Source organism: Moschus berezovskii, chromosome 19 (genome assembly GCF_049115385.1).
Source record: "Moschus berezovskii isolate FMDL1 chromosome 19, NW_MosBer_1.0, whole genome shotgun sequence".
Classification (NCBI taxonomy): domain Eukaryota; kingdom Metazoa; phylum Chordata; class Mammalia; order Artiodactyla; family Moschidae; genus Moschus; species Moschus berezovskii.
This window is the reverse complement of record NC_142478.1, coordinates 16,008,486-16,033,509: the sequence shown is the minus strand read 5'-3', so window position 1 is coordinate 16,033,509 and position 25,024 is coordinate 16,008,486. Positions and strand designations below refer to the sequence as shown.

The 25,024-nt window shown below is 37.6% G+C and overlaps 1 protein-coding gene across 3 annotated transcripts in view; it reads right to left on the bottom strand.

Moving 5' to 3' along the window:
• Positions 1-25,024, bottom strand: part of ANAPC10 (anaphase promoting complex subunit 10) — a 96,463-nt gene that overhangs the window by 44,182 nt on the left and 27,257 nt on the right. For all 3 annotated transcript variants that reach the window (XM_055404506.2, XM_088828000.1, XM_055404505.2), the window contains exon 4: positions 18,877-18,997. In XM_055404506.2, the coding sequence (XP_055260481.1) occupies positions 18,877-18,997 (121 nt within the window). The remainder of the gene's footprint in view (positions 1-18,876; positions 18,998-25,024) is intronic.

The following is a 25,024-nucleotide window of genomic DNA, read 5'->3' as shown; positions in this document are numbered from 1 at the left end:
GGGGTTGCAAACAGTTGGACACAACTTAGTGACTGAATAACAATATTCAATTTGCTCACAAATCTCAAAGAAAGTACAATTAAGGGAATAAGTCAAAGGCCACAGTTATTACTGTATAAGGTTAGTGTAAAAGAAACACTATGTAAAAAATGCATACTGATTGGCAAGATTCACTACAATTAAGTGAAATGGGAGAAAAAGCAAAACCAGAATCTGGAAGGATGATATACTCTGCCTGAGAAACCTAATTTACTCTGTATTTCATTGGAGGGACTGATGCTAAAGCTGAAACTGCAATACTTTGGCCACCTCATGCGACGAGTTGACTCACTGGAAAAGACTCTGATGCTGGGAAAGGTTGGGGGCGGGAGGAGAAGGGGACGACGGAGAATGAGATGGCTGGATGGCATCACCGACTCTGTGGACATGAGTTTGAGTGTACTCCGGGAGTTGGTGATGGACAGGGAGGCCTGGCGTGCTGTGATTCATGGGGTCGCGGAGAGTCGGACACGACTGAGCGACTGAACTGAACTGAACCATTAAACAATCACAGAGTACCTCTTCCTCAACTTCAGAGGAGTCTACCGAATCTGAATACTTAGGTAAACTCACACAAAACTGAAATTCAGTAAGTTAAAAAATATAAGATTATTTAAACAGGGATTCTTAAAAAATTAGACACTAAACACACTATTTAGTTTAAATATTTTAGGGTTAAAATCTATGTACTTTCAAAGTGGCTTTCTAAATAATAATAAATGCATATACTAAAATAGCATTTTTAGTAATTACTGGCTATAAGTCTGTTAATAATTATTTTGTTGATTTCTATTATAAAATTGGAGATGTTTTCTACAGAAAAAAATATCAGGGTACTTATTAATATGAAATCTCATTTGTTTATTTAGCAATCATATTTTTCTTCAGGGAAGAAGTAGGGAAAACATTCAGTTCAGTTCAGTCGCTCAGTCGTGTCCGACTCTCCGCGACCCCATGAATCACAGCACGCCAGGCCTCCCTGTCCATCACCAACTCCCGGAGTACACTCAAACTCATGTCCACAGAGTCGGTGATGCCATCCAGCCAACTCATTCTCCGTCGTCCCCTTCTCCTCCCGCCCCCAACCTTTCCCAGCATCAGAGTCTTTTCCAGTGAGTCAACTCGTCGCATGAGGTGGCCAAAGTATTGCAGTTTCAGCTTTAGCATCAGTCCTTCCAATGAACACCCAGGATTGATCTCCTTTAGAATGGACTGGTTGGATCTCCTTGCAGTCCAAGGGACTCTCAAGAGTCTTCTCCAACACCACAGTTCAAAAGCATCGATTCTTCAGCGATCAGCCTTCTTCACAGTCCAACTCTAACATCCATACATGACCATGGGAAAAACCATTGCCTTGACTAGACGGACCTTGGTTGGCAAAGTAATGTCTCTGCTTTTTAATATACTATCAAGGTTGGTCATAACTTTCCTTCCAAGGAGTAAGCGTCTTTTAATTTCATGGCTGCAATCAGCATCTGCAGTGATTTTGGAGCCCAAAAAAACAAAGTCTGACACTGTTTTCACTGTTTTTCCATCTATTTCCCATGAAGTGATGGGACCAGATGCCATGATCTTTGTTTTCTGAATGTTGAGCTTCAAGCCAACCTTTTCACTCTCCTCTTTCACTTTCATCAGGAGGCTTTTGAGTTCCTCTTCACTTTCTGCCATAAGGGTAGTGTCATCTGCATATCTGAGGTTATTGATATTTCTCCAGGCAATCTTGATTCCAGCTTGTGCTTCTTCCAGCCCAGCGTTCCTCATGATGTACTCTGCATATAAGTTAAATAAGCAAGGTGACAATATACAACCTTGACGTACACCTTTTCCTATTTGGAACCAGTCTGTTGTTCCATGTCCAGTTCTAACTGTTGCTTCCTGACCTGCATACAGGTTTCTCAAGAGGCAGGTCAGGTGGTCTGGGATTCCCATCTCTTTCAGAATGTTCCACAGTTTATTGTGATCCACACAGTCAAAGGCTTTGGCATAGTCAATGAAGCAGAAATAGATGTTTTTCTGGAACTCTCTTGCTTTCTCCATGATCCAGCGGATGTTGGCAATTTGATCTCTGGTGCCTCTGCCTTTTCTAAAACCTACTTGAACATCTGGGAGTTCACGGTTTACATACTGCTGAAGCCTGGCTTGGAGAATTTTGAGCATGACTTTACCAGCGTGTGAGATAAGTGCAATTGTGCGGTAGTTTGAGCATTCTTTGGCATTGCCTTTCTTTGGGATTGGAATGAAGACTGACCTCTTCCAGTCCTGTGGCCACTGCTGAGTTTTCCAAATCTGCTGGCATACTGAGTGCAGCACTTTCACAGCATCATCTTTCAAGACTTGAAATAGCTCAACTGGAATTCCATCACCTCCACTAGCTTTGTTCGTAGTGATGCTTTCTAAGGCCCACTTGACTTCACATTCCAAGATGACTGGCTCTAGGTCAGTGATCACGTTATCGTGACTATCTTGGTCGTGAAGATCTTTTTTGTACAGTTCTTCTGTGTATTCCTGCCACCTCTTCTTAATATCTTCTGCTTCTGTTGGAGTTGTCAGTTTGTTACAATTACTATTTTATATGAGTTCAGTGTGCCAATTAAACCCTAAGAAAACTGCTTACTCTCAGTGGTAGGGAGATAAAGAATATACTATCTTTTATAATAAAGATTATTTTTTAAAGCAGTTTTTTATTCACAGCAAAAGAGAGACAAATGTATAGATTTCCCATATACCTCTGCCCCACACAAGCATAGCCTTCCCCATTATCAACATCCACCACCAGATTGGCACATACGTTACAAAGGGTGACCCTCTACTGACGCATCATGATCATCTGAAGTCCAAAGTTCACATTCAGAGCTCTACTCCTATGTTATACATTCTATGGAATTGGACACGTGTATCAGGTTGGCGCAGAAGTAACTGTGGTTTTGCACTATTGAACTTTGCAGCTGATACTGGCATACATTCTTGTGGCATTTGCTCAGCATTCAAATGATCTTTCAATGAATTTGTGGGGGAGAATGTGGTCTCCCCTTCCTATTCCTCCGCCATCTTAGGACTGCCCCCACCCCAGAATACTTTCTTAAATAAATGTGGTTATGTTATACATCATTTTAATGCCCATTTCTCACTTTATGTGTTTTTTTCTTTTTTTTTTTTCTGCTAGTGACGTTACTTGCTGTTAATTTTAGACTAGGGAAATGATGTTAGACAGAAAGCAAATTCAAGCAATTTTCTTATTTGAGTTCAAAATGGGTCGTAAAGCGGCACTGACAACTCGCAACATCAAGAGTGCCTTTGGCCCAGGAACTGCTAACGAACATACAGTGGAGTGGTGGTCCAAGAAGTTTTGCAAAGAAAACAAGGGCCTTAAAGATGAGGAGCGTAGTAGACAGCCATTGGAAGTTGACAATGATCAATCAAGAAGATCGTCGAAGCTGATCCTCTTACAACTACACAAGAAGTTGCCAAAGAATTCAATGTCAACCATTCTATGGTTATACAGCATTTGAAGCAAATTGGAAAGATGAAAAAGCTCAATAAGTGGGTGCCTCATGAACTGACCAAAAATTTAAAAAAAAATTGTCATCTTGAAGTGTTTTCTTCTCCTATTCTATGCAACAATAATGAACCATTTCTCGATTGGATTCTGACATGTGATGAAAAGCAGATTTTATATGACAATCAGTGAAGACCAGCTCAGTGGCTGGACAGAGAAGAAGCTCTAAAGTACTTCCCAAAGCCAAGTGAAAGTTGCTCAGTCATGTCCAACTCTTTGCGACCCCATGGATCATACAGTCCATGAATTTCTCCAGGCCAGAAGAAGTGGGTAGCCGTTCCCTTCTCCAGGGGATCTTCCCAACTCAGGGATCGAATCCAGGTCTCCTGCACTGCAGGCGATTCTTTACCAGCTCAGTCACCAGGGAAGCCCCTCATAGCCAAACTTGCACCAAAAAAAGGTCATGGCACTGTATGGCGTGTTCTGCTGCCAGTCTGATCCACTACAGCTTTCTGAATCCCAGCAAAACCATTACATCTGAGAAGTATACTCAGCAAATCAATGAGATGCACTAAAAACTGCCATGCCTGCAGCCGGCATTGATCATTAGAAAGGGCCGAATTCTTTTGCATGACAACGCCCGACCACACGACACACAAACAGCACTTCAACTTTTGAATCAACACTCAAAAGCTGAATGAACTGGGCTACGAAGTTTTGCCTCACGTGACCTCTCGCCAACTGACTACCATTTCTTCAAGCATCTTGACAACTTTTTGCAGGGAAAATGGTTCCACAAATACCAGGTGGCACAAAGTGCTTTCTAAGAGTTTGATGAACCCTGAAGCACAGATTTTTATGCCATACGAATAAACAAACTTATTTCTCATTGGCAAGAATGTGTTAATTGTAATGATCCCTATCTTAGAGCCTAGATATAATAACAAAAATTCACCATCCGAAACCACAATTATGCTTGCACCAACCTGATACCATGACATGTATCCATCTTTATAGTGTCACAAGAGTATCTTCACAGCACTAAAAATCTTCTCAGTCCCAGCTATTCATCTTCCCATCACACCCAACTCCTGGCAATCCAACAACTTCTTATTCTCCCCCCAGTTTTGCCTCTTCTAGAATGTCACACAGTTAAAATGCTACAATATGTAGCCTTTCAAGATTGAATCTTTCCACTGCTGCTGCTGCTGCTACTGCCAAGTCACTCCAGTCGTGTCCGACTCTGTGCAACCCCACAGACGGCAGCCCACCAGGCTCCCCCATCCCTGGGATTCTCCAGGCAAGAACACTGGAGTGGGTTGCCATTTCCTTCTCCAATGTGTGAAAGTGGTTCCTCCATGTCTTTTCATGAGTTTAGAGTCCATTTCAACACTGAATAACATTCCTATTGTCAGTTTATTTATCCATTTACCTACTGAGGGATGCCTTGGTTGCTTCCAAGTTTTAGCAAATGTGAATAAAACTGCTATAAACATCTTCATGCAGGATTTTGTGTCGATGTAAACTTTCAAGATTTTGTGTGGATTTTTCAGGATTTTGTGTGCATGTAATTACAAGACCTTTTAGAACTAACACCCAAAAAAATGTCCTTTTCATTATAGGGCACTGGAATGCAAAAGTAGGAAGTCAGGAAACACCTGGAGTAACAGGCAAATTTGGCCTTGGAGCACAGGACAAAGGCTAATAGAGTTCTGCCAAGAGAACGCACTGGTCATAGCAAACACGCTCTTCCAACAGCACAAGAGAAGACTCTACTCATGGACATCCCCAGATGGTCAACACCAAAATCAGACTGATTATATTCTTTGCAGCCAAAGATGGAGAATCTCTATACAGTCAGCAAAAACAAGACCGGGAGCTGACTGTGGCTCAGATCATGAACTCCTTATTGCCAAATTCAAACTTAAATTGAAGAAAGTAGGGAAAACCACTAGATCATTCAGGTATGACCTAAATCAAATCCTTTATGATTTTACAGTGGAAGTGAGAAATAGATTTAAGGGACTAGATCTGACAGACAGAGTGTCTGATGAACTATGGACAGAGGTTCGTGACACTGTACAAGAGACAGGGACCAAGACCATCCCCATGGAAAACAAATGCAGAAAAGCAAAATGGCTGTCTGAGGAGGCCTTACAAATAGCTGTGAAAAGAAGAGAAGTGAAAAGCAAAGGAGAAAAGGAAAGATATAAGCATCTGAATGCAGAGTTCCAAAGAATAGCAAGGAGATATAAGAAAGCCTTCCTCAGTGATCAGTGCAAAGAAACAGAGGAAAACAACAGAAGAGGAAAGACTAGAGATCTCTTCAAGAAAATTAGAGATATCAAGGGAACATTTCATGCAAAAATGGGCTCCATAAAGGACAGAAATGGTATGGACCTAATAGAAGCAGAAGATATTAAGAAGAGGTGGCAAGAATGCACAGAAGAACTGTACAAAATAGATCTTCACAACCAAGATAATCATGATGGTGTGATCACTCACCTAGAGCCAGACATAGACATCCTGGAATGTGAAGTCAAGTGGGCCTTAGAAAGCATCACTACAAACAAAGCTAGTGGAGGTGATGGAATTCCAGTTGAGCTATTTCAAATCCTGAAAGATGATGCTGTGAAAGTGCTGCACTCAATATGCCAGCAAATTTGGAAAACTCAGCAGTGGCCACAGAATTGGAAAAGGTCAGTTTTCATTCCAATCTCAAAGAAAGGCAATGCCAAAGAATGCTCAAACTACCGCACAATTGCACTCATCTCACACACTAGTAAAGTCATGCTCAAAATTCTCCAAGCCAGGCTTTAGCAATACTTGAACCATGAACTTGCAAATGTTCAAGCTAGTTTTAGAAGAGGCAGAGGAACCAGGGATCAAATTGCCAACATCCGCTGGAACATGGAAAAAGCAAGAAAGTTCCAAAAAAACATCTATTTCTGCTTTATTGATTATGCCAAAGCCTTTGACTGTGTGGATCACAATAAACTGTGGAAAATTCTGAAAGAGATAGGAATACCAGACCACCTGACCTGTCTCTTGAAAAACCTGTATGCAGGTCAGGAAGCAACAGTTAGAACTGGACATGGAACAACAGACTGGTTCCAAATAAGAAAAGGAGTATGTCAAGGCTGTATATTGTCACCATGCTTATTTAACTTATATGCAGAGTACATCATGAGAAATGCTGGGCTAGAAGCAGCACAAGCTGGAATCAAGATTGCAGGGAGAAATATCAATAACCTCAGATATGCAGATGACACCACCCTTATGGCAGAAAGTGAAGAGGAACTCAAAAGCCTCTTGATGAAAGTGAAAGAGAGTGAAAATGTTGGCTTAAAGTTCAACATTCAGAAAACTAAGATCATGGCATCTGGTCCCATCACTTCATGGGAAATAGATGGGGAAACAGTGGAAACAGTGGCAGACTTTATTTTTCTGGGTTCCAAAATCACTGCAGATGGTGACTGCAGCCATGAAATTAAAAGACGCTTACTCCTTGGAAGGAAAGTTATGACCAACCTAGATAGCATATTAAAAATCAGAGACATTACTTTGCCAACCAACGTCCGTCTAGTCAAGGCTATGGTTTTTCCAGCAGTCATGTATGGATGTGAGAGTTGGACTCTAAAGAAAGCTGAGTGCCAAAGAATTGATGCTTTTGAACTGTGGTATTGGAGAAGACTCTTGAGAGTCCCTGGGACTGCAAGGAGATCCAACCAGTCCATCCTAAAGGAGATCAGTCCTGGGTGTTCATTGGAAGGACTGATGTTGAAGCTGAAACTCCAATACTTTGGCCACCTCATGCGAAGTGTTGACTCATTGGAAAAGACCCTGACGCTGGGAAGGATTGAGGGCAGGAGGAGAAGGGGATGACAGAGGATGAGATGGCTGGATGGCATCACCGACTCGATGGGCATGAGTTTGGGTGTTCTCCAGGAGTTGGTGATAGACAGGGAGGCCTGGCGTGCTGTGATTCATGGGGTCGCAAAGAGTCGGACGCGACTGAACTGAAGTTTTCAACTCCTTTGAGTAAATATCAAAGTGTAAGACTTCTGGATCATATGGTAAGAGTATGTTTAGTTTTTTAAGAAACTGCCAAACTGTCTTCCAAGGTGAAAGCAAAAGTGGCTCAGTCGTGCCTGACCCTTTGTAACCCCAGGCTTCTCAGTCCACAGAATTTCTCCAGGCAAGAATACTGGAGAGAGTAGCCATTCCCTTCTCCAGTGGCTCTTTCCCACCCCGGAATTGAACCCAGGTCTTCTCTATGGCAGGTGGATTCTTTACTGTCCAACCAGCAATGAGTGAGAGTTCCTTTCGCTGCATGTCTTTGTGAGGACTGGGTACGCTAAGTGCTCAGGATTCTTGCCATTCTAATAAAATGCGTACTATTATCTCCTTTTAGTCTGTATTTCCCTGATTATGTATGATACGGACCATGTTTTCATATGCTTAGGTGCCATTCGTGTATCTTCTATGGTGAAATGTTCCGTAAAATCTTTGGCCTATTTTTAAAATCAGGTTGTTTGTTTTCTTATTGAGTTTTTAAAGTTCTTTGTATATTTTGGATAACAGTGCTTTACGAGAGGTATTTTTGCAAAGATTTTCTCCCAGTCTGTGGCTTGTCTTCTCATTCTCTTAGCATTATATATTTCAATCTGAGGTATCTGTAAATATATGATAATTTATTCATTTGGTGGCAAAGAATGGGAACCTACAGATTATAAACGATCCAGAATAAGAGCTTATAATCTTCATTACCAAAAACAAGGCAGTAGCAAATTTACACAGCTATTTAAGAAATACCATATTAATTTAGAACAAGTTAAGGCTTCAGACAATAAAAATTGTTAGACAGCTAACATCTAAACAATTTCCCTACTACTGTCTCAAAGTTACAGTATCATTCAGTCTGATTCTAGATTTTTTCTTATCAGAAGTACTTTGAAGGTTGACTCTGCCCTACTTAATTAAGCACCAGAGATCAAGATTAGCTAAGGACCATTTTAGCCAATTATCATTTTTAAGCTAATTACAAAGCAGACAATTTGTTTTGAAAATAGTACTGAGATAGCTGAACTACTGTTTCTGTTTTCTACCATCAACTATAATTGTAAATATAAGAGGAAAGATATCCTGTCCCCAGAAACCTACAAAGGCTTGCGGCCACAGAAGAAAGTATCAACTAGCTTATATTCCCAGAGTTCCTATCCAATATTCTCACTCTTTTATTCCGAAACTTGGAGATTTTTTTTCCTTTTCTCTTTAGAAATTTTATTCTACAAATTATCCTGCTTAAAGGTCTTTATAAAATAATTAAGTAAAAGCAATCAGCAAAAAGAAAAGCGAGTATTTATAAAGATGTATGCCAACAATGGGCTTCCCAGGTGGTGCCAGCGGTAAAGAACCTGCCTGCCAATGCAGGAGACCTAAGAGTCACAGGTTCAATCCCTGGGTCAGAAAGATGCCCTGGAGGAGAACACGGCAACCCACTCCAACATTCTTACCTGGAGAATCCCGTGGACAGAGGAGCCTAGTAGGCTACAGTCCACAGGGTCACAAAGAGTAGGATACAACCGAAGTGACCTAACATGCATGCATACATGCCAACAACTTTAGCATTACAAGTATCAATAATTTTCAAGAGGATATACCAAGGGAGTAAACAATTTTTAAATACATTTCAAAAATCAATAATCAGTCTATCCCACCACTTACTAACTAGTACTAACTAGCTCACTTCCTCAGATACAGATTTCAATTTTTCTGAAAAACTTGATGAAATGTCTTGGTAACTTGCAATCTAATGTGATTGTTTTTTAAGGAAAAAAATGAGAGAAATACATAATGTTTGTTGGTTCCCAGCTAAAAAACTGCTTTGTTATGTGACACTGGGCAGCTTACCTCACCTCGTGGTGTACTGCTTGTAAATAATGGCATCGTACTTGGTAAGAAGCTGCTAACTAGTGGCCACATCCAGCAGCAAATATACCCTGTTTGCCCAGCATGTTTTAAAAATTGGGAAATTCCATATTCAAATCCAGATTTACGGTTTCTCTTTAAAAACTGCAAGCCTTGCAACATTGCACCTATATTCCCTGAGGTAAGAAAGGCTGCAATTGAGTAACTGGCAGGTAACACACCATGGATTGATGGTGGTGCGTTACCTGCCAGTTTGTTCAGCATCTGAGTTTCTGATGAACTAAATTACCTCTAAAGTTCCTTTCCGTTCTAACGTTCTCATGTTGAGCATGAGCCCTATAGCACAAGATCTACTTCACCTCTCTAAGTCTCAGCTTGATTTCCATATGGGGATATCTGACCACCACGTGAGCTTTGGAGAGAAAAAAACGAAACTGTGAGTGGTGACTGCTTAGCACAGTGACACGTGTGTAGGAAGTACTTAATGAACCACAGAGCTAACAATAAACGCAAATAATAGTGAACACAACAACTCAGAAACGATTCTATGATGGTCAATCCAATCTATATCAAAACTGAGGGACTTCTCTGGTGGTCCAGAGACTAAGACTCTGCACTCCCAATGCAGGGCGCCCAGGTTCAATCCCTGGTCAGGGAACTAGATCCTATATGCTGCAACTAAGAGTTTGCATTCCTCGACTAAGACCAGGAGCAGCAAATAGAAAAATAAATATTTTCTAAAAAATCAAAATTGACATGCCAATTCTTCTCTTCCAAATGCAACATTGGTCCTATAAAAAAATCAACTATTTGTACCTGTACTATTTGGAGAATGCTAATTCTTCATTTAACATGTGTGAAATAAGAGACTGAGAAAAAAAACAGAAAGTCTTTGAGTAGGCTCACCTCAATTCAATGTATATTTAAATTATGAAAAATATTTTCAGCAGGTATTTCTTAGCAAGAAACATTGCAGCTCTTCCTGTTGCTACTACTGTTCTAATCAGGGTCATTTTAGTAGCCAGGGATAAAAACTCACTCAAAAGTCTACAGGAAGCGGGAGATTATGGAAAAGTTTACATATACATGGGAAACCAGGAGAAAATAAACACCCAGGTATCAGAAAGGAAATGAAAAATGCTGGGGCACCAACCACTTGTTCCACCCTGTTTGTCTTTCTCCCCGTGTCTCTGTCCTTATATCCACTCCCCTCATACGCCATCCTGCCCACTCCTGTACCTCACAGCTTATAATCTTCTAACTTTAAAGCTTCAATGGTGCACGGCCCTTCATCTTACCCCTCCTTCTTCAAATTACTATGTTTCTGCATCAAGTCTTACTGCTAACTTGCCTGTTTCTTATAAGCCATCCTTTGGAGAGAGGCAAAAAATTAAAAAATAGAACTACCATATGATTCTGCGATTCCACTTCTGGATTTATACTCCAAAGAACTGAAAGTAGGGTTTCAAAGAAATATTTGCTCACCCATGTTCAAAGCAGCCTTATTAATAATCTCAAGGTGGAAGCAACTGAGTGTCCGTTGCCAGATGGATGGATAAACATAATGTGGTCTATATATACAATGGAATATGACTGAGTCTTAGAAAGGAAAGGAATCCTGTCACATGCTGTAACTTGAATGAACCTCGAAGACATCATGCTAGCTGGAATATGCTGGTCACGAAACGACATATACTGCATGACTTCACTTATATGAGGTATCTAAGGCACTCAAATTCAGAGACAGAAAGTAGACTGGTGGTTCCTGGGGTCTGAGGGGAGGGAAATGACAAGGACTTGTTTAAGGGACACAGATTTTCAGTTTGGCAAGATGAAAACATTCTGGAGATCTGTTATACAACAATGTGAATATACTTAACACTACTGGACTATATACTTAAAAATGTTAAGATGACAAATTCTATGGGGTTATTTTTTTTCATCACAATTAAAACATTTTTTTTTTTTCTGAGAAGGAATCAATTGGATTTATTTAGATAATCTTTTTGAAGTGAAGTATACAACATGGGTCAGTGGCAAGTCTATGGACTGCCTGCTGGTATATTTATTGGACTTTTTTTATTAAAGTCTACTGTTTCCGACACCTGCTAGGTTTTCAGTCAGGTGCTCAGTCCTGGCTCATTCAGCTAGTCACACTCAGTAAGCTTTCTTTACATAACAGGGGTTGATAATCCATATCTCATTTTCATATTTGTAAGTAAAGCATATAATAAAGTATATTTTATTGTATTATTGTATTACATCCTGCCATGCATGTGTGTGTGTGAAGTTGCTTCTGTCATGTCTCATGTCTCCTGCACTGGCAAGCGGGTTCTTTAACACTAGCATCACCTAGGAAACCCACTTTATTTAATTATATGATTAAATAAAGTGAAAGTGTTAGTTGCTCGGTTGTGTCCAACTCTTTGCGACCACATGGACGGTAGCCCTCCAGGCTCCATGGAATTCTCCAGGCAAGAATATTGGAGTAGGTTGCCATTCCCTTCTCCAGGGAATCTTCCCGACCCAGGGATCAAACCCTGGTCTCCTGCATTGCAGGGAGATTCTTTACCAAGCCATCGGGGAAGCCCAGGGTTAAATAAAGGGTTTTCTAATTCTGTTTTTTTTGTTTTCTTTGCCCTTGACTATTACTACTGTCACTCTGCCTAAAAAAAATGTTTTAAAAAGTGCAGTTTTTCCATAAGTGCTGTGAAAATGCTCTCGAAAAAAGCAACTATAGAGCACAATGCTCTTGAAAGAAACCCCATCGACTTCATAGTTTCCTCCAAGTATGCATCAGCAGGACAAAACCTTCCAATTTAAAGACTTATGAAACAAGAGTACCCATAAGAATCCTCTTACTTAGCACAAATACTATGATAGGAAAACTTAGAATTCTTGCTACAAAAGCAAATTAATTTCATTAGCCTCCAATCTATTAATATAAATTTAGAAACTATCCCTCCAAGCAGTGACTAAACTACTTGCAAGAACTGCCTTAGTTCAGAGCTGCATTAAATACATTGCCTATTACAACATGTCACACAGGCTTAGGAAGGAAACTCTTCAGTCCCTATCTAACTGAGTTCTTGACCATTATCAGTTCTGTGACATTATATTTTCTTGACTTTTATTCTCATCTCTGGCAGCTCCTCACAGTGTTTTTCATCGGATGACCTTTTACTACCCAATCCTTGAATACTGGCATTTCCCACAGTTTCAGCTCTGGTATTCTTTTCAACCATACGCACTCCTTGAATGAAATAAAAACTCACACCGAAGCTGCTACTTACACATGGATGATTCTCAAACCTATAACTCTAACCTAGACTTTTTTCCTCAGGTTCAGCTTCATGAACCTGACTACCCACTGAAAAGTCTTCCATTGGAAAAGATACAAGAAATCAGAGGCGAAATTAATCTCATTAGCTTAAACTTTCTCTCCATCCCCACCTCTGTGGTCCTTACTCCATATTCCATTTCCAATTAAACTGCAATATTCAACCAGATGCCAGACATGAGAAGAATGCTAGATGTCCCATTCTACCTACTTGAATCACCTGCCAATACTCCCAGGTAGCAATCATTCACAAGTCCTTTGGATTCTACTTCAAACACATCCCTTCCTCTTGAACCCAACCACTCTCACCTTAGTTAAATCCTTGAAATTTGTACCCTAATCCCCTGGAGGAGGAAATGGAGACCCACTCCAGTTTTCTTGCCTGAAAAATCCCATGGACAGAGGAGTCTGGTGGGCTACAGTTCAAAGGGTGGCAAAAGAGTCAAGACACGACCGAGCGAGTAAGCCTGCACTCACAGGACTACATGCCTGGTTTTCACATTGCTCCAGTCCCACCATATCCAGGATTTCACTTTATTAATGCTTCCTCATTTCAAGTCTAAGCTCCCTAGAAGTCTAACAGAAGGCACAATCTGACTTTCACCTGTATCATTTTCAGTGGAACAATTATGTATTTACTCTACAAAAAAAGGTAAACTCCTTACGTACACAGGCCATTACCATCACAATAAATATGCTGAAAGAATAAACACTTTTCCGGTCTTTCCTGAGATGCCTCACACCTACCCAGCTGTCAGGCATGCTAAATTCCTGGCAGTTCTGCCACCATGCCAGCCAGGCCTGCATGCTTCCATACCTTTGTATGGAACGTTTATGTTGAAACAGCTCCACTTTATTCTCCACCTTAGTAGGCTTTACATCTATCCTTCAGATTCAGTCGAACCATCACCTCTTTTAGAAAAAATTTTTAAACTATTACTATCATTAAATTAAAAAAATTTTAAACTATTTTATTCTCATACACGCTGCGTGTATTTGCTAAATTGTAATTGTTGTCTCTTCCACCAGACTGCAAAGTGCTTGAAGGCAGAAACAGTGACCATCTCTGCTGTATCCCTTGTACTTAATACAGGGTCTGGCACTTAACAGCCTCTAAATAAATATTTACTGAACAAAGCATGAATCTGTCTTACATGGGAATGCCAGGCTATGCAAAAAATCTGTAGTTTAAGTTTGTGGTCAAACAAAAAAGAAGAGATACAAGAATGTTCCTCTCCAAAAAATATATATACTATTCTATTCTGTAATATATTTTTAGTTTCAAGAAGAAACATATGCCAAATGCATAGTTATCCCAACTCCATAAGTAATGTATGCACTGATAATTATGAATATTTTTCATTATGATTAGAAGGGATAAAAGACATTATTTCCAGCCAAAACATTGTGTTTACCACACCAAAATAATTCTACACTCATTTCAAAATGTCCTAAAATTAGTTATAAAAACTGATTTTAAAAATATTTTCTTTCCAATTAGCTAAATTCAATAAAAACTATTTTTTCCAAAGGCTCCGTAAATTAAACACTGCTTTATCAAACCCATTTATGTCTGCAGATACCACCTAAATCATTCTACTTTATATCAAGTTGTTTAAAATAGGCCTCTCATAAGAAAGTAACTAAAAGCAGATTTTAAGATCAATGGAGAGAGTCAGAGCCTTTGTCTGCATCTCCGCACTCTACCACACACATTAATGGAACGCAAATTATAATAGCAAATGTTATTTTAACAGAAGAGCTGACTTATTAACCACTTCTGTCAAAGTACCATATATGGACTCTCACAGCCATGCTACTGATCTAAGACACAAGGTAGACAGCCAAAATGCTCGCCTACATGGAAGAAAAGGAAAATAGCATTATGGCTCTCTTAACATTAAAGACTTGTTTCAAGCCTCCTCTTAAAAAAAGAAAAAAAGAAAAAAACACTTGGTAAGAGCTTTATTATCTGAAGACAAAAGCAAGGCTTAAAATTCACTTAAGCACTCAGTTTTGGGCTCCATCAGTACTTTATTCTCTTGTGGCTACAAATTTTAGAAGTAAAACACTAACAATGAACCAAAGGACAACTTTCACATATGCTGAAAACATCTGCTTAACCTTAAATTAGAAAGTTGTTTTTCATAAACTGTGTAGAAATAATTTTGAGAGCTGCCACTATATGTCTAATAAACGACTTTCATTTTATATTTGAGAACAAAAATTTCTACAATAGTTTTTTTTTTTTTTAGGGGAATGAGAATATACACAGAGATAAAAAGAGAACTGTCTTTAGTAATTTTTTTAAAAACACTTTTTATTTTGTATTGGAATATAGCCGATTAACAACACCGTAAAAGTTTCAGGTGAACAGCAAAGGGACTCAGCCGTACGTATGCATGTATCTATTCACCCAGTTAGAAAATTTTAATTTTAAATTTTCTTAGACTTTTGCTGGGGATGTATTCTAAAATGATCACATTTAATACATAGTAGTATTCTGGTTCCTCACACTAAACAACAAAAAATTTTCTTTACACATATTTTTCCTTCTGAGAGCAAAGGAAAAGAACATTAAACCAAAACATAATGCGAAAATACAAAGGATTTAAATAGTTAAAAAGAAACTATATCTTTATTTGAAAACATCTCTAGAATAACTTCCTGGACAACATGAACATGATTTCTTGCATAAAAGAAAAAGAACTGAGATTAAATATATTGAAAAGATAATGACACAGACTCTGAAATGCTATATTCTTACTTCCATATAGAAATAGTCTCTTCTGCAGAAGGAATAAATTATAAACATAAAATGGTCTTAGGCTGTTGGTTTCTGATTTGTGTAGGATAGATAATTTTGAAAACAGGAAAGCAGAATGAGCAGCATAAATAAATTCAACTCTGGTATGAAAAATGTTCTAACTGGCCAAACCCAGAGTCAGTATCTTGCATCCATTAGACAGAAAGTCTAAACTTAATTTCTGTTTTAACCTCCTCTTCAGGAATACAGGTGAAAATATGCATTCTAGAATAGTAAGGGAAGGGCCTGATCTTTCTGCAGAGATTTTTCAACAGACAAAACATAGATCTACATATAATGTCATACTTTATAACTGAGATGAAATAAAATGTATGCTAGAAAACTAGTAATAGTTGGATAAACAGGATGACTGGTAAGTTTTTCTCACCCTGAATTATAATTTTTTTCAAAGTTGCTATTTCAAATCAATAACAAAGTTACAAAAAATAGGCTTTAGAGTGTTTCAAGTAAACAAATCCATAATTTCTAGTAAAAAAGGAAAACCTATTAAAACACTCCAATACACACTACACCCTCCAGTGGGCAAGCATCCATGGAAAAATATAAAAAGATTTAGTTGGATTTTCCACTCAGTTAAATCAGTCCTATAACTAATAAAATGATGGTTCTAAAAACCTCATAAAAGTTCACACTATTTTAATCACTTGTCTTAGCATCTGAGTTAGAAAAAACAAAGATTTTTTTAAAGTAACAATTTAGATGTTATAGAGGAGTAACATTAAGAAAATAAAATCATCCTTTGCTTATCTTTCCTTAAAAAACAAAGTGATATCAAATTCTTAACTTCTTTAACTTACAAAAGAAAAAAGGTAAAAGAATAAATCACATATAAAGATGTATAATTAAAGATAAAAGTATTCTTTATACTATGAGCTGCAAAGGCAGCACTAATATTTTAAAGCAAAATCCAAAAATTATGGTTCCTTAGCGAGAACTGTGGCAGAGAAACAGTATGTTCATTAAGTTTTTCAGGAAAACAACTTACATTATCACCTGGTAATATTTATTATTATTGGTCTCATGAGGCTATGTGGTCACTACACAGAAATATAAACACACTTAGAGACTATTTAAAAGAGCCCTTATTCTATATGGCTAATGTTTCATGACTTAAATGATATAATAAAAGCAAAGACTAAATTAAAAGTATTCTACAATGATCCAAATATTCCTTACAGTTTTTATAATTTACAAATACAAACATATATTTAACACATATCTAGAAATCAGACATGAAGACTACAGTTCCCAAAATGCATTAAAGAATTTTTTTGAAAAAATTAGTGCGGAGGTATTCAACTTAATCTCTAAGTTTAGGAGAACAGCAATTAAAGGACAACAGTGACATCTAGTGGACATTATAAATATATACCATACATATCTCAGATCAAAACCTTTTCTTCCTAGTGTTTCACTTATTTCAACCTCTCTGAAGAACTAGATGACAAATCTTTAATTCAAAATCAAAACAAGCTGACTCTGCTCCCAAAGGCTTCTCAATATGAGTGACCCAATCATGTGATAAATATAAAATGTTTAATAATTGAAATATAAGAATATCTCAAGGCTTTAAACATTAACAGTTAGCTACATGACTAATTGACTAATAAAAGCGTCTAGCAAATGGTCCAATATGACTATGATAATAAAATTTTTAATGATTCTGAATGAAAAAAGTAAAAATTGAAAAAAATTTAAATGAAGGAAATTCAGAGCTGATCTACTTATGAATTTATTCAAGCACAGGAAGTATAAATTAACCAGTATGGTCTGTCAAGAGAAAATAAGAAATGTTTTTAAACTAGAATAAGACTACTTTTTTTATGGCAATTTTTCAAAACCAGATTAGTCCTTGAGAAAATTTACAGAATTACTCTTTAAAAATAAAGGAAGATAACTCTGGAAGACCAAGCATTCATCTCAAAAAGCAATGAATTTATTTCAAAGAAGATCAAACAATAATACCTGTGAACAATGTATTTACTTATTATTTGTTAATGTATAAGCAAGTTTCACAAGAGGAAAACACTGCACTTAATGAGAAAACAATGAAAGTACATACGATTTTTATTAAGTATAAAACTCGGGGAAGAAATATAAGTGTAGATAGATCTAAATATAAACACTAAGCCAAATAAGAGTCCAGGCCACAATGTAACTAGAAGTCTTTCAAAAATTATAGGTCCTTCCCAGATTTCTCAGAACCACCTAATTTAAAAGATTTTAATGACTATTTGAGCTCAAAGGTTTTCTGAAAAGAAAAAACGCTTGTAAGGGTCACAGTTTTCCAAGAGTACATTTCAAAATCATTTAAAATATCTCTGGAATGTAAATATTTGGGGATTAATAAAATTCAGGTCACAAAAGCATGGTCCTATTGGCTTCAGAAAGTTGTCAGAAGATAAATTGTAGTTTATTCAAACAATGGATTACAACTCAGGAATCCAAAAAATGAAGTACTGATACATGCAACAACATGGACGAATCTCAAAAAAATGAGGCTGAGCGAAAGCATCTTTTCATAAACGTATACTCTGCATGATTCCATTTATATGACATTCCAGAACAGGCGAAACTGATTTGTGGCATGAATGAATGAACGAACGAACAAAACCACAAGTTACCACTGAGGGTGAGACAGACATGCGGGCTGACTAGAAAGAAATATGAGGGGATCTTCTGGGTAATGGAAAGTTCCATATCTTAACAGGAGTTGGGGGCTATACAGATGTATCCTACATTTGTCAAAACTCACCAAATAATATAATTAAGATCTGTGCAAAATTTACATAAATTTTACCTTAAAAAATGAACCTTTAGAAATATTAACTCTAGTTATCATATACCATGCTAAAGTATTTGAGGAGAAATGCAGAAATATCTACAACCTATTCTGAAATGCACATAAAAATGAGATAATGAACAGATTATCATAAAGCAAATATAGCAAAGCACTAACAATTGTATAATCTAGAATATGAGTATGTTGGGGTTCACTGTTTAGTTCTTTCAGTTTTTCTGTATATCTGAAATTTTCCATAATAAAATACTGGAGAAAAAATACAGATGACAATCAGAATTCAGAAGAAAATTAAAAATACATAATATATAAAGTGTTTTCTAAAATATTAACACATTCCCTTTTATAAATTAACACTTTAATCTGTTTAATGTCAAAAGTGACCATCTTCTGAACAGCAAATGTTACTGGACAAAATATTTTTAAGAATTTTAAAGACATACCCGAATTTCTTGAAGGTTGTGAAAATTATTTCCTACTCTGACTGAGATCTTGCTTGGAGTGTAGCTTTCATCAGATTTGTAATCCGCATAAATACATAATGTCTTCACTGTTGTTTTTCTTCTAAAAGCAATAAAGTAAAAACAACATGTTTTTATCATATGGAAAGATTATATCCCAAACATCTTATCTTCTGATTTTAAAAGTCATATTTTGCTAAAATGAGTATTTGGATCAATGATTTCCATGTCCTTTAACAATAATAAAAATGAAGAACATGTGAAAAAACAGATACACGTTATTTTTACAGATATCACTCATCTAGAACATGGTCAAGAGCCAGATGCTAAGAAGGACCAGTTAAGCCAAAATAGGTACCTTAGAGTGCAAATAAATAAGCATTGAGAGTTTCGGTTCTCCTCACTTGTGTTTTAGACAAAGAAAATTATTCTAACAAGCTTGGTTTTCTTTTCTAGTTAGTACTTACTTAATTTCCTATGTTAATACTTGAGAATAACTAGCTAAGTGAGAAACTAAGTCTAGCAAAGAGAAAAATGTTTAAGAACTAGAATGCATAATCTCATTACTTAGTGTAAGAAATAAACCTCTACTCTTTTAAAATATATATCTTAGAAAAATAAGTAAAGACTATGTAATAAAAATTAATCTCAGAAAACTGCTAGTGGCCCAAAAAAAAAGTTAAATCGCCAATAATCAAAGAAACAGGAAATTAAAACATAGACATTGGGGTGTTTTTTAATCATATTGGGAAATATGAAAATAACTGATAATACCCAAATATGATTAGGGAAACGTACATTCATGCCATTTAGTAAATGCAAAGTCTTTGACTCACAAAGAACTTCTAAGAATGCATTAAAGGAAAATAATAACATAACTATTCTAAAACAGACAAAGAGAAATGTTCATTGTCCTGCAGTTAAGTCACTGAAAAATTATAAATAACCTAAATGTCCATCTCAATAGAGAATTAGTTAAACAAATTACAATACACCAATTCAATGAAATATTACACAACTATTTAAGATACACATAGATATATAGTTAAAGAAGGGGAAAAAGCAGATTATAAAACAGACTGAAAAACAGGATGCCATTTTGGGAAAAACAAAAATTTTTTTAAGTCATATAAACCTACATATGTACAGAAAAAGGCCTATATAGAACCATACAAAAATAGTAAAAGTGAGTATTCTGATGGTGTAGGACTTATTTTCTTTTTAATGATTTCTATATTTTCTGATTAATGTTTTAAAATAAGCATATATTATTTTGGTCATTGGGGGAAAAAGTAGACAATTTATACATCAATCAAAATAACCATTAAGAAGTCTATTTCAACGTGATTTAAAAGTTAAGATCTGGTATAAACTGGTACTCACTTAATAACAATGAGCTACTTGAACAGAAGCAGTCTGTGTCAAAAGTCGGTCTATAAAAACAGCAGGGGATCTGTCGCTTAGTGTGGGGACCAAACTTCTATAGCCTAAGCTTTTCATCAGAAAGGAATGGGGAAAGTTAAGGGCTGTTCCTCAAGTAATAAAGACAGATCAAGATGTAAAACGCTAAATACTCAGGAAATGCTGACAGGATAAATGCCATTACCAGATTTTCAAAAGAGGCCAGAGGTATCAAAGAGACATCATTCTCTGTCTGTTGGGCCAGGAAGGAGACAGGAGGGGAAACACAGGAAAAAGGGGAAATTTTGAAGGGCGTACAAAAGATCTTTTCCCTGATACACCAGCCATAAACAGGCAGTGAAAGGTCTTTCTTATCGTGGAAAGATCAAAGATCATGAAGATGACTCTTAAGGATTCCTTTTTCTTTCTTAACAAAAGCAGATCCAAAGGACCAAACTTTCTGCTCAGAATGATTTCATCTCTGTTATTAAATTCAGGATAATTTAGTCACTGAACCTAAAGATAATCAGAGTTAGGTTAGAAAGGCAATGGAAAATAATAACACTAATAATTATAAACACAACAGCAACAGCAGAAACAGCGAGTGGATACACTCTTTGTCTGGCCCAGAATCAATGTTTTATATATACATTATCTCACTGACTCCTCAACCCTGTGATACAGGAACTATTATCATCTCAATTTTACTGATTAAAGGGGGGAAAAAAGTAACAGGTTAGTAACTGGCTTAAGGTCACAAAGCTAGTAAGTGGGCAGAGTCGGAGTTCACACATGTGTCTGCCCGCCTCACAGGATCTTAACTACCATCACTTATTCATTGTATTTTAGCTTATTCAACATTGCTGTTGACACCATTTAACAGTAGCGTGTAGATGTTAAAATTCTTTAAATGTGATCTACATCATGGGTTCTTACCCTCGGGTCTATGATTTAATGGCTCAGTTATGTCTGATTCTTTGCAACCCCATGGACTGTATTTCCCAGGCAAGAATACTGGAGTGGGTTGCCATTTCCTTTTCCAGGGGATCTTCCCCACCCAGGAATGGAACCTGGGTCTCCTGCACTGCAGGCAGATTCTTTACCAACTGAGCTACCAGTAAGCCAGGTCTATGTAGCCCCAGAAATCATAGGTATAACTTATACTATATATGTGGTTTCATTAGATTTGCAAAGCAAACTGTGCCTCACTGAAAATTTAAAACTATTACTCCATAAAGCCTTTTTAAACTTATTTATAAATTTTATCTTGCGGTAAATTTAAGAAATAATATTGCATAGAAAATCATGCTGTCTGTCCAATGGCAATGCATGTGGGAAGGGTAAACGCACAGATGATGAGATGGTGACAGCTACTCAAATTGCTCAAATCAGCATAATAATAATCACATCACTGAATGCTTCCTATACCCCAGGCATCTTAGGGTAAAGTACTGTAAGAAGGGAGGAGAAAGAGTGTAATACTTTCATTCTGATGATGGAAGTAATCTTCCCAGCCTTTCTCTCTCACCCACTACTCTCCTCTTCCTCTGAGAAAGAGTTTGGCAGGAAGCAAACATGCGCTTAGATTCTTCACATCACACATTTAATAGGGGCTGGCTCCACCTGTCTAGCACTTTCATGACTGGATGGCTAAGTCTGTTTAATTTTAGGGTTCAATATTATTGAACCCTAAATATAGTTTGCCAGGCCTAAAATATTTACTGTCTACCCCATTACAAAGAGTTTGCTGACTTCCACCCTAGAGTAAAAGGTACTCTAGGTTCCCGGTAAAGAGGCTTAAAGTCAAGCCTAAAAAAGATCAAGTTGATTCTTTTTTTTAATAAAGAAACTAGGTTTTTTGTTTGTTTTGTTTTGTTTTGTTTTTTTTGCTGTGCTGGCTCTTTATTGCTGCTTGGGGTTTTCTCTAATTGCAGTGCATGGGCTTCTCATTGCAGTGGCTTGTCTTTTGCAGAGTAAAGGCTCTAGAGTGCACAGGTGTCAGGAGCTATGGCACGTGGGCTGAGCAGTGGTGGGGCCCAGGCTCTGGAGTGTGGTGCACAGCAGATGGTACCTTTCGGACCCGGGATCAAACCCATGTCTCCTGCATTGGCAGGTGGATTCTCTACCAGTGAGCCACCAGGGAAACCCCATCAACTTTATTCCTGAGTAACTTAGCTGACTGCCAGAGCAAAGTCTAATTCCCTTTAAAAAAAAAAAAATCCAACACTCAACTTGGTAAAATTTACTATATCCAGTCGGGAAGATCCCCTGGAGAAGGAAACGGTAACCCACTCCAGTATTCTTGCCTGGAGAATCCCATGGACGGAGAAGCCTGGTAGGCTACAGTCCACGAGGTCGCAAAGAGTCGGACACGACTGAGCAACGGAACGGAACGGAACGCAGTATCTAATAAAAAATTACCATGAAGAATCAGAAAAATATGACCCATAATGAGGAAAAATCAGTCAATTAAGGCAGCTAAAGAAAAGACAGAAATGATGGAATTAAAAAAACAGTAACTTAAAAAGAGAAAACCTAAATATGTAGGTATATAACAAAGCATCTCAAAACTTAGTGACTTAAAAAAATAATTTTTTTGTTTTTTGTTTATGAATCTGGAATTTGGACAGGGCCCAGAAGGGAAGGCTCCACTTGGCACCTGGCACTGGGTGTGACTACTTGAGTTGAGAGCTGAAGGATGAGCTTTCAGGTGGCTCACCAATACAGCTGGAAAGCTGTGCCGCTTGTAAGCCGGGAGCTTAGCTGAGACTTGAGTTTTGATTTTTTCTTTTTGGGTTTCTGTATTTGATATAGGTTTTCTCACAGCACGGTAAATGAGTACCAAGGGAAAGAATCCATTAAAGAGTCAGAGAACAAGGAAGAAATTGACTTTTATGACCAGGTCCTAGAAATAACAGTATTATAACATCCATATTCTATTAGATAAGAAATCCACAAAGGTCTCGCTAGTTTCAAGAAAGGAGTCATAGATGCCATCTCTTTATTAGGAAGTAACAAAGCTAAAGAAGAGCATATGCAATGGGAAATAATAATGTGAAGTGTCAGTCGTTCGATTCTTTGCGACCCCATGGACTATAGCCTGCCAGGCTCCTCTGTCCATGGGATTCTCCAGGCAAGAATATTGGAGTGGGTTGCCATTTTCTTCTCCAGAATAATGTGAATATACTGGAAAATACTATCTCCCTTTCCTGGAAATCACAGGGTGGGACTGCAAGTTCCAACCTTTGGGTCACATGGCTGATTCTTTCCACAACTAGCTCCCACCCTTGAGCAGAATCCAAAAGTCCCTTTCCCTTAAGTGTTTTCAAGAACCTGAGAGCAAAAAGTCAAATATCATCCCCTTGCTCTTATCGTTCAGGAAATTCGAAGGGTTTAGGGAGCTGTGAGCCAGGAAGTATGAATGAAGACCAGGTATACATGAGACATCTGAATAACCAAGGATGTATTTTTCTTACAAATCACACTGTTGCAATAATGGAATACTGGTAACAACTTCAGGCCAATGAATTAGATGAATTTTGAAAACAACTTATCAAAACCGATTCAATAAAACAGATCATCAACAAGAACCTACTATTTAGCACAGGGAACTCTACTCAATATTCTGTAATAACCTATATAGGAAAAGAATCTGAAAAACAATGTGTGTGTGTATATATATATTTATAACTTAATCACCTAGCTGTACACCTGAAACTAACACAACATGATAAATCAATATACTCATATGTAAAAGGATGAGATTAGAACATTCTCTAACACAACACACAAAAATAAATTCAAAATGGATTAAAGACCTAAATTTAAGACCAGATACTGTAAAACTCCTAGAGGAAAACATAAGCAGAACACTCTGTGAAATATATTGCCACAATATATTTTTGGATCTGTCTCCTAAAGGGAATTGAAAAAAATATACAAACGAAACCTCATAAAAGCTTTCGCATAGCAAAGAAAACTACATACAAAATGAAAAGACAACCTACAGATGGAGAAAATATTTCAAATGATGCTACCAACAAGGGATTAACTTCCAAAATATACAAACAGTTCATAAGGCTCAATTAAAAAAAAAACTCAATCAAAAATGAGCAGAATACTTAAACAGATATTTCTCCAAAGAAGACATACAGATGCCCAACAGGCACATGGAAAGATTCTCAATATCGCTAATTATTAGAGAAGTCAAATCTACAATGAGGTATCACCTCATACCAGTTGGAATGGCTATCACTAAAAAGTCTACAAATAATAAATGCTGGAGAGGGTGTGGAGAAAAAGGAACCCTCCTACATGGCTGCTGGGAATGTAAACTGGTGCAGCCACTATGGAGAATAATATGAGGAAGGAAGTGAAAGTTGCTCAGTCGTGTCCGACTCTGTGTGACCCTATCGACTATACAGTCCATGGAACTCTCCACTCCATAAGGGATCTTCCCAACCCAAGGATCGAACCCAGGTCTCCCGCATTGCAGGTGGATTCTTTACCATCTGAGCCACCAGTGAAGCCCAAGAAAACTGGGGTGGATAGCCTATCCCTTCTCCAGGGGATCTTCCCGACCCAGGAGTTGAACCGGGGTTCCCTGCATTGCAGGCAGATTCTCTACCAACTGAGCTATCAGGGAAGCCCTAGAGAATAGTATAAAGGTTCCTCAAAAAAGCTAAAACTTGAGTTACCATATGATCCAGGAACCCCAATTATGGGCATA